Source organism: Saccostrea echinata, unplaced genomic scaffold, assembly GCF_033153115.1.
Source record: "Saccostrea echinata isolate AGI-Se365-2 ecotype Australia unplaced genomic scaffold, CSIRO_AGI_Sech_v1 ptg000037l, whole genome shotgun sequence".
Lineage (NCBI taxonomy): Eukaryota > Metazoa > Mollusca > Bivalvia > Ostreida > Ostreidae > Saccostrea > Saccostrea echinata.
In genome coordinates, this window is record NW_026889786.1 from 554,759 (window position 1) to 566,089 (window position 11,331).

The 11,331-nt window shown below is 31.2% G+C and overlaps 1 protein-coding gene across 1 annotated transcript; it reads left to right on the top strand.

The window, feature by feature from the left end:
• Positions 1–3,012: 3,012 nt before the first annotated feature.
• LOC133200126 (G protein-activated inward rectifier potassium channel 3-like) lies at positions 3,013–9,855 on the top strand. Its single transcript, XM_061335873.1, has 2 exons — positions 3,013–3,305; positions 5,239–9,855. The coding sequence occupies exon 2, from the start codon at positions 5,362–5,364 to the stop codon at positions 6,772–6,774; it is 1,413 nt and encodes a 470-aa protein (XP_061191857.1). The 5' UTR covers positions 3,013–3,305; positions 5,239–5,361; the 3' UTR covers positions 6,775–9,855.
• Positions 9,856–11,331: the final 1,476 nt, after the last annotated feature.

An 11,331-nucleotide genomic window follows, 5' to 3' on the forward strand; every position in this document is an offset into this window, starting at 1 on the left:
ATCATTATCAAAAGGTTGAAATGAAATATTTGTAATTTGAATATTAGGAATATCTATTTTTATCTATTTTTATATCTTAAAAGCATGGAACAAAGTTTATAAACTCATTTTAGATTATATCATTGAAAGGTTAGTGAATGGTAAAAGCACATTTGTTATAAAATTAACCCTCTTTCTTATTCATCAATGCATAGTACCGTATCGTTAAAAATACCATATCATTTCAAAAATACCGGTATGGTATCGTACCATTTCATCCTTAACGGTATCCGACCCTAATCCCACTTGAACTATACAACTATTGTATTAAAATTCAGAGAAATATGAATAACATATGATGTCTAAGCCATATGCTACAAGCTTAACTATACAACTTAAAGGCATTTATACAGGTTTATATCACAGTAAATTGTGTGTTATATGATGTAGTTTAGCTAAAAAAAACAAAGAAAACAAACAAACAAACAAACCAAACAAACCAAAGCAAAAGGAATGATACTGCTTATAATCACATCACAGTGATCAATATGAACATGCAGGTCACAATAGACTCCCAGACTCAGAATATATTAATTTTCAAATTATAATATAAAGTCCATCCCTATTAGCAAACTGAATTTAAGTGCTAAAAAGGAATTTATGATGTTATTGTCATAAACACAAACAAACTATTTTGGCGGCTGCTTGTATGTAAAATCTTTATTGTTTACACTTTGAATATAACTGATGCCAAAAATATAAGAATACTAGAATGGCCTTAATTTTGTCACATGTTTGAACACTTGATAACTATAGTACAATGTATTGTATCTTTATGTTTTTATTGCCATCATAAAAATAATTGTAGAGGGAATTTTATTTCAGGAATCTTTGTAATCAAACAGTAGTAAAGGTTTGGGTCTCTGAAATTCTATGGCAATTAAAGGTGACATTCACTTTTACACAAAAGTTATAAATATTTCCCTTTGCAGAGTCAGTCTGGGGTCAGCTGGTGTATATTACTGTTTCCCTTCTATAACATTAGTTACATTTAATACCAACTTTACATGGGAGTGTCTAGCAAATGGAAATCTATATGTGGATATTCATTATATTGTCTAGGTTAATATGCTAGTAAAGGAATATAGTAAAAAAATTGCCCATCAGTGTTTGAAGATTTAAAATATTTACAGTTTAATAAGTAAAATATTTACAGGTAAGTTACAAATGATACAGTGAGAAAAAATGATTATTACACTCACAAAAGAAAGTTAACTAAAAATTGGAAAGTCATCTATTATAAGCAGTGATAAACATACTTTATACTTATATGTATATACTTACATTATTATAATGCCAAAGTTCAATATCTAACTTAATTGGTAAGCATTAAGAGTGTAAAGATATACCAATATTCTGGAATACCACAATACAGATTACAGAAAAAATTGTACTGTATTGTACACCTGTGTATCACAATAATATAACAATCTAAGCAATTTGTTATTTTTCTTTTTAAACCAAATAAAAGTGATTTTCTTTATAAAGATATGCTGTTTTTTTTTATTATGCTCAGTCTTGAGAGCCTAATAGTTAAAAATAAAATGCATTGAATTAATTTTTCATGTTTATCCTTTCACATTTTGACTGAGAATTTCTTATTTCAGAACAGAAACACACAAATTATTTTTAAAAAATTATAAAAGGTTTTTCTTGATACATACCGTGTATCATGATACAGTCCAAACATGACATATTACGATACATTTAGCCATATCATGACACATCTAGTAAGCATGCACAAATGTTTGTTGAGTTGATTTTTGTATTTGCAAATAAGGGCAGTTCATTTTATTCAGTGATAATGACTGATGTTTGGTCTGGCTATAAACTGACTATAAAGCAGTGATGTATAAATTGACCTAGGAATACTAACCCAGGCTAGTGCACTAGGTGTGGATATTTATTCTTTTACATTTACAGGTAAGCATTGTGACCCAGGGCATTGTTGTAGTGTACATAAATCAGTGTTTAATTGTTTATTTCAAAATATATGTACTGTATTTGGATTCAAAAGAAAGTAAACAACATAATACCTTACCACTGATGTATAAAACATGCTTAAACTTGAGTATCTTTGCATTTAAACTGCAGAAAAAAACAGATTTAGTTTTCATAAGAATATTTTGTTTGTGGTTTTCCATAGATTAAATAAATTGATAAGTCTGAAGCAGAAATCTTTAAAGGCATCACTTTGTTTTGATGCAAACTTTGATTATGATATCACTCTGTGTTTAGGTAAGTGCCTCAGAATACATGCACAAATACTGGTAAGTTACATGTATATTGAAAGTGATCAATATTTATACATGCATTAAAAGCATTACAGGTAGGAATATAATGGGTCGTTTACCTCTATTGAAGTAGTGCTCAAATAATATAAATTCAACCCATGTAAAAGAAGAAATATGATGCTATAAAATACTGTTAATGTGCAACTAAGAATTGTATTGATAGAATGTTATGAATGATATGTGTTGATGTAATAATGATGTTACATATGTCTAACATTATAAATATATGTCATAATATGACATATTATGAGCATCAAACATTGACCAGAATGGTCAAAATTGTTGTTCAGCTCATATAAATGAAATTTGTGTACTTTCAGGGCACATATTTTTAATTTCAATATTATATTGCAAATTGACTTGTTTCATGTATCTAGTGAAAAATTATTTATCATCAAGAATTTTTTTTAAAAATGATATGGAAATTTTATTTATTTTATTATTTTTTTATATTACTGTTCATTTTTGAATGATAAAAACACTCATAAATCCCAAAATTTTGATGCCTTACTTTGTCAAAAATCATTTAAAAAAAAACAGCTAGTTTTCAGCATACTGTAGAAACCTGAAGACAATAGGTACGTAGATTTCAGCTCTTTGAAATTGATGTTTTTATTTGTTGCGCTTGAGCGTGTTATCTTTAGGGATATTGCCTAGTGAGTAGCACTTTATGCCTCTTTCTCTCTCTGTGTTTACTTGCTGTGAAAGTGTATTTAAATGTGTATATGCAACACGGGATGTAAATAAACCAACTGTATTGTTTAATTCTCCAAAAATTAACATTTCCTACATCTTTATGTAATTGAGTTATTGATAATTTAAGATAAACATGTAGGGAAAAAAAATTTAAAAATCGGGAGGAAAGCATTCTGTTGGTTAACCAGAGAGTAAAAGAGATGAAAAAGTGTGTACATCATTTTAATTCCTTATGACTGTCAGTACATTCAGGTGTTCCAAATGATGCTGCCACAGGTAAGAATCATTTGTTACAATGTTTAATAATAAGGTTTTTTTTTCTTTTTGGTCACGAGACTCTAACTGCCCAGGGGACTTAACATGGAATTTTACCATGAATTGACCTGTTTGTTGGTGTATATCATCATGATCATGAAAATAGACATGTTATTGATTTTTTTTTTTTTCAGAAAACAAAATAGTTGTGAATGTTCTAGATAAAAATGTTTTTGTGTAACCTTTGTTACCTGTTCAGCACTAAGCAGAATTGATTGAGCATGGCCAGTTACACTGAATATCAATACACAATTTACTAAGACTGTCAAAGCTTTAGAGCCTTAATTACGGTTCTCTTCTATGTTTCTTCCTTGATCTGTAACCTCTAGAAATCATCTGCTTTGTAGTCTTTTTTCTGACAATCATTTTGCATTATTTCTGTTGAAGCCAAGAATGATGCAATACCTGCCCAGCTATTCACCAGGCATTCTTTGTCAATGGGAGAATGATGCAGTCTTTATCAAAATTGATTAAGAATACTCTAGGGTAAACACATTTAGGTTAACTGTCAGCTATAAGTCAATCTCGACTGTCCTTGGATAATTAATCTCTGCACAGTTGTATTAAGTATTTGATGGTGTGTTGGAATTCTATGTGATCTTCCTACGAAAAAAACCACAATATTTACCCCCTGCGTTTTGTGATTTTGAGGCAAAAAACCAAACAAATTTTCTGTGAAGTTCATATTATGTAGGAGGAAGAATTTTTTTCAGGTTAAAAAAAAATTAAATATTCTAGTTCAACCCTGCAATGAACTTGTAATCCAAACTTATAGTGGCCCATATTTACAAAAAGTTCAATAATTCAGTAAATCAATATTATAGATTAAAACCACTAGTTTGTAAAATCAATACTTCAACTCTTGTGTATGTTTAGAAGAGTGAGATGTAGCTGCTAAGCATCTATTAATTGTAGTGAATAAGAATGACCTACAGAATTTCAGTGGCTTTAACAACAGCCTGTCTATATATCTATCACGCCCCTAGTCTTTGATGAGATTTATTGGAAGGTTTATAAACTCATAAAAACTTAGCTTGGTTTTCTGTACAACAAGAGACATGTTATATGTCTGTCCCTCAAATCCTCCACTTATTTCACAGACAGTATATATGAGGGAAAACAATAAACCCTGGCATTGTGAATTCAGTATATTTATGGACTGTGAGAAAAATATATAATGTTTCACAATGCTAGAAGTTTGTAATCTCAGTATTTAAGCTTTAGATGGGAGATTTTGAGGATCCCAAAATTTAAAATCATAAATTGTTGCAATGCTTGAACAGAACATGATCACAAATACTTAATACATAATGAATATTTTAATTGATTACACTTTAAAACTAATATCTGATACTCTAAGGTTATTCAATACCTTCAGAAAAACGTGGGACATTTTTAAATTTAAAAATTTGCCACTTTCATGAATTATCCATTATAAGTACATGTAGTGTTTTATAATGGGAGAAAAGTATAACAATACCTATCAAAATGATCTCTATTGTCATCGATTATTAAATCATACTCAAGTGTTTTCAACTATGAATTTAGATTAAAACTTAAGCTTTAATAATCAAAGTACTTGATACACCTACATGTACATGGTGTACAGAGTACAAATTAAATCAATGAACAGTTAAGATGGATGGTGATGTTTTAGATGTTACACTATAAATTATTTAGTGGTTATATTTAACTTGAATAGTGTATTTCTGGGTGCAATAAAGCCATTTTTGTCCCCTGGAGATGCAAAATAAAGCTATATTCACTGGATGTTATGAATTATAGACATATAAATAGTATGTGGCTTTGGTTTGAGTATTACTTTAGTTGTGGATGCGATTAATTGTTATGAATTTTGCTGTGTATATATTCTGATATTTTTTACATTTTTCAGATGACTGTTTTAATTGTTGCTGTAGCAGTTTCCTGACTGTAGTGAAAATCAGCAAAAGTGGAGCAGACCAGCAAAAACAAGGAGTTCGGCATTGCCAAAGCTTTGTCTACCATTTTCAAACTTATGCAAACAGTTGTCATGGAAACAGGATATGGACAGATCAGCTCAGAAACATCAAATGTTCTGCAGCCTGACGAATCACCGGATTTACTGGACAATGGCAAGCATAATGTAAAAACAGCCTCCAATGATTCTTTCTCGGAGTTTATGACTCGTTGTGCACCCGCCCTTCCTAATGGACCTACACTTAGCAGACGGGCAGATCGGCATTACTCGAAGCGCATGCGACGTCGCCTTGTGTACAAAAATGGTGAGGTGAACATAACACAAACAAATATACGAAAACGTCGTCGACGATTTCTCGCAGATATTTTTACAACTTTAGTTGATATCAAATGGAGATACAATTTGCTCCTCTTTGCTTTGGCTTTTATTTTGAGCTGGCTCATATTTGCAGTGATTTGGTGGTTGATCTGTTTTTCACATGGAGACCTAGAACAAGAACAACTAAAAAACCCACAACATGTACCCTGTGTGAAAGAAATGCATTCCTTCACATCAGCATTGCTGTTTTCGATTGAGACACAACATACTATAGGATATGGTTCCAGACACACAACAGAGGAATGTCCAGAGGCCATTACTGTAATGATGATTCAATCATGTTTTGGGGTCATATGCCAAGCTATGATGACTGGGATTGTATTTGCAAAGCTTTCTCGACCAAAAAAGAGAGCAGAAACATTAATGTTTAGCAAAAATGCATGCATTTGCAAACAAGATGGAGAATTGTGTTTGCTTGTAAGAGTGGGTGATATGCGAAAATCTCACATTGTGGAAGCTCATGTCAGAGCTGTAGTGATCAAAAAGAAAATAACTAAGGAAGGAGAGGTCTTGCCTCTCTTTCAGTTTGATGTTAACTTAGGTTTTGAGGATGGCAGTGATCGGCTTTTTTTAGTATGGCCAGTGATCATTAGTCACAGGATCAATGAAAATAGTCCATTTTGGGAAATGTCTCCCGAGGATCTGCATCGAGAACAGTTTGAGTTGATTATCATTCTTGAGGGCATTGTTGAATCTACTGGAATGACCACCCAAGCTAGAAGTTCATACCTCCCTGGAGAAATCCTTTGGGGACACAGGTTTGAACGATTGGTTACATTTCAAAAAGAGAACGGACAGTATCAAATTGACTTCTCTCGTTTTCACAACACAATGCCTGTGGACACACCCCAGATCAGTGCTAAAGAGTTGGCAGAAATGGGGGATATTTTGCAGGATCATGCATACATTGATGAAGTTGAAAATATGTCCCTTTGCTCACAAAAGCAAGATGTGTTTCCAAGCCCTTATGTGATAAAAAGGCATGGAGCTGTTCAAACTGACTTTGACGATGACTTAGATTCAAATGATTCAATTCCAAGTCGCATTGCTACGGAGGAATCAGATATGCTTTTACAGCTTAAACATTTGTGAATCCCAGGAATTTCCTTGTCACCCTTAATATTGTTAATACACATAAGTAAAGAATATAAGATGTAAGAATTGTGCCCTACATGCTTCCCAGTTTTATAGAAAAGTTGTGTACATGAACTATTTCACAAGGTTTTCAGTTTACCGTGACAGTATATGGTAGAATCTTTTAAGAAATTTTTTTTAGCTTTTCTGATCAAAGGCTGACCAGCTTTTGCACCAATGTCTATGTATGTCAAGTGTAAATTTTCACATTTTCTTTGTCTTCCCCAGAATATGTAGTCATTTTATGCCAAACTTGCAACAGAACATCTACAACAGCATTTTCACGAAATGTATATTAGTTCTTAGGTCTGGGACCATTTTGTTAAAACAAAATGCTTCTTTTACATTTGAATATAGAGAATTCTCACTAGGAACAGTTGTACCATGGACCATGGTTAGTCAAATCAATATGAAAGCAATTTGATGAAATGTAGATTGGCTCTTGATGCTGGGGGGCAGGGCTTTAATAGGGGTTAGTGATTTTGCAATGGCATATATACATGTAATAACAATCTTTAAAATCCTCCATTGAAGCAGGACCTCAATCATCACATTAAGGTGATAGTTTAAATTTAAATTTATTCAAATTAAGGTCCTTGGGCTAGGATAGGGCCACTAAGTCAAAATACTTAGAAACATACGTACATGTTAAAGTCTTACCCCAAAACAAAATGACAAATTTAAGTGATTTGCAGTCATCCCCATCTGACGTTGAATCAAACTGGTCAAATCATAGCTCACTGGGACTAGTATGGGGCACAATAGTGTCAAAACTTATGCAAATGAATATGCAGTAACAATTTTCTTCCTCTCAAAAAATGAAAGGATTCAATTAGTCAAAATTTGCAAGCATCCCAGTGTAATGTAGATTATTGCTTCAGTTACTTGGGTGGGGCAGCTGTGGCCACAGCAGGGGGTCAAAGTTATACTTTGGAATTTATTGGAATAAACTTAAAAAATCTCACAAACAGCAGGACTGCAAATAATGAAATTGATATGCAAGTACCCACATCATGGTCATGTAACAGAGATTCAAGGCTGCAGAGGGATCAGAGTTTTACAGAAACATGCATTTTGAAATGTGTTGTAAAATCTGCTCATCAATATAGCTTTATCAAATTTATATGTATATTAAGCATATCCCAATCGATGGTAACATCGTGCATTTTGATTTTGACAATGGTTTTCTTGGGGTTAAAATTTTAAATGTTACCCTCAGCTACATGCAGTATTTTTATTATATAATATTAAATGTTTTTTATTATAAAAATACAAATAATGATGAACAGAGCATGCATAGATTATGAGCAGTCAACATTTTTGAGGGGAATATCACCTGTTGTCATGTAATGTTGACTTGCTATGTTCTATTCTTGATATTATACTTTCATGTTAATTTGTTGAATCTGATTTGTTGAGAAACACTTGTTAAAAAGTACTATTACCTTTTGAATGATGAAACTACACCCTCCAGCATGATGGAACATTATAGCAACAATCAACATTGCTTGATGACAGGTGATATTGAAAAAAAAATGTTGACTGCATGGAATTTATGTGTGGGGTTCACCATTATATGTATTTGTATAAAACATTCAGTATATTATGATAAATATTGCATTTAGTTACAGGTAACATTGCAAATTTTTGTAGGCAAGAAACATGACTCAGGTGAGCATTGTGGACCATGGGTTTTTCACTTTTTGTTGTCTTATGTAGATTGAAACATTTTTTGTCATGGTGCTGAGCAATTATGCTGCTATTTTGTTATGTCAAAGAAAGATCAAGATGTAACTTATAAGAACTGCTTTTTAGCTGATCTTGGGTTTAAGAACAGATGAAAAATGAACTGCATGCAGTTTGAACTTTGTACTTTAAGCTCTATCACTGCTGGTCACTAGAAGCAGGAATCAAATGTAATTTGTATCATCCTACCAGTATTTTAGATTGCTCTGCCAGAAATAGACCTCATATTAATCACTCTTTTTGTTCTGGGAGGGAAGTCATCAACCTTCTTATGAATCAACTTGTCTTTCAAGATTTTTTGAAGAATATTTTTGGGGGACTTGCTTCTTAGTAATTTTATAAATTTATTGCTTACTAGTGATTTGTAAGTTCACATGCTTGTATGGATCTTTTTAAAGCCACTTTTTTCACAGAGTGATTATAAATGTGTTTGTATGAATGTTGTTTTTCAAATGTAATTCTGATTGAAATAGATACATACATAGAGTGGCCAAAAATAGATATGTGTGCAACCTGTGATAAAAGGATGGGGGTGTATGTATACGAAAGATTCTAAACCTGAATGTTAGTATTACAGTAGATCATTGGTTTATATATGATTGTTATTTATGTCGTTTACAGAAAGTAGGTTTTATAAAAAAAAATTGTAATAAATATATCCGACTCTGCTATTGTACGGGACTAAATCAGAGAAGATGTGATTAATGATGTATGTGACAAATTAAAGAACAAGGTCCACTGCGCTGCCTACCCTTATTCGCACTTTATATACATATATACTTAGGGTTGATTACCTATAGTATATGTTCTTTCAGGTTATCATTAAGACTCATTTTCTTCATTCACTGACATTTGAAGAAATTTTCCTGTAACAATTTTCTTTCTTGTTCCTTTTTGTTAATGTTTCGCCCGAGGCAAAATTATCCACCTTTTATTTCTTTAGAGCCCTTTAAATATATGATATGTAGGATGGTAAATTCAATAACTTAATTAATACAATGCGAAATATAACTTACATTTAAACATTTTTATTCCTTCATAAGGTTTAGAAGGGTTAGCAACATATTGTTAACAAACAGTGAAAATCATTTCTTTTGACTTTTTGGAGAAGCATTTTTTTTGCATTGTCAAACAAATAACAAAAAATTATTTTTGTACATTGCTGCTATCAGGTTGTTAATTGGGAAGTATTTTTTATTGTGGCATAACATATTATGTCTAATTATATATATTTTTTTGAAACAACAACATTCTGTATGTATGTAATGATTCTGCCTTAAATATTTCATTTCCATTTATGCTGTATACATATTATAGATTTTCATTTAATTACTTTAAATTTTATGATATCATCTATGTATTGAATAGTTAGAACAGAAACTCCCTGGTTTCAATGTATAATTTTAATCAGTTTATTTGGCTATTAAATAGAAATTCAATGATTTTTTGACATTGAATTCAACAATGCATAATTGATCACAGTGCATTTTTTAATTGCGTAATGAAACATATTGGTTATACAGTTTGTATAGTCTTATTTGGACTTTGGTTTCAGTTTGATTGTGTGTTACATGTTACAGGAGTAATAAAATGTGTTTTTCCTGAACAATTATATAATTTTTAACCAATCTGAGAAAAAATGTTTCTGCACAGAGATTAATTTCCTTATAAATAGCTTTTAATTGATGTATATGTGTTTGTTTATACAATGATAGAATCTCACCATTTTGAATTTTTCCTTTTATGTTTGTTGCCATGGCAGCACCTTATATGTAACTTCTTATTTGTAAATGGATCGAGTCTCAGAAATCTGCTATGTGATTTTTTTATGTATTTATTCTTGCATACTCAGTACTTTGCTTTTCAAGAAACTGCTCGTATTCTTGATATTTGTAGAATGCACCAATTCACTGGATTAAATTAGAGTAGTCCATATAGTAGCAAAATGTTCAACATTTTATTAGCAAATAAATAAATAAATATATAAATGAAAGTGGAATTTTTACAAAAAATATATAATTTTCACCAAAAAATATTATGGATTTATTCATCAAGTTCTTTTGATATTTTTTTTTCTATATTGTAAATTAACTTTCATATGATTGATCACAATATGTCTTATATTCATCATACAGTGCTTGTATGCTTTTTTGTTATTTATAATTGTTGAACAAGACTCAAAGATGGTTTTATTGCTTTTCTGCTAAATTGTTTTTTTTAATGCTTTGTTTAATTAGATTAATTGATTGTATTCTATGGATGACCACAAAGAAATGAAAATCAGGAGAAATGCTGTCTTGTCTGTGAAGTATATTTACGCAAAATAACCCTTTTTCATGATACTTATGTGTTATTCAAAACATTCAGTTTGAAAATAACCTAATTTCTTTTCTTTGTTATTCATTTATGGAACTCCAAACTATGAAGCAAAGTTTCTTACGGAATCAAATTTGTTGCGCAGTGATGCTTTAAAAAATTTAAATAGTGTATGTATTGCATATGTACTTTTTTCCACATTGGATTAATTTAGCTACATGTATGTATGCGGTCACAAATTTTCTGCAGAAATTTGTCACAGCTTACTTAAAGCGCATTTAAAATTGAAGTAATCAGCATAATTTTCTCTCCACAGTTTGAATAGAAACTGAGATTCTGTGGAATTATGACCCTGTGCAAAAAAGTATGTTTTCAGTATTTTGAAGTTTTTCCTTGCATTTTGGTGCTACCCAGTTTATTTTCCTTTTTTATCATCCAAATCTATGAAAGATT

Excerpts from the sequence above, each read along its gene's own strand:
- LOC133200126 (XM_061335873.1), top strand. The coding sequence starts at position 5,362 with ATGCAAACAGTTGTCATGGAAACAGGATATGGACAGATCAGCTCAGAA.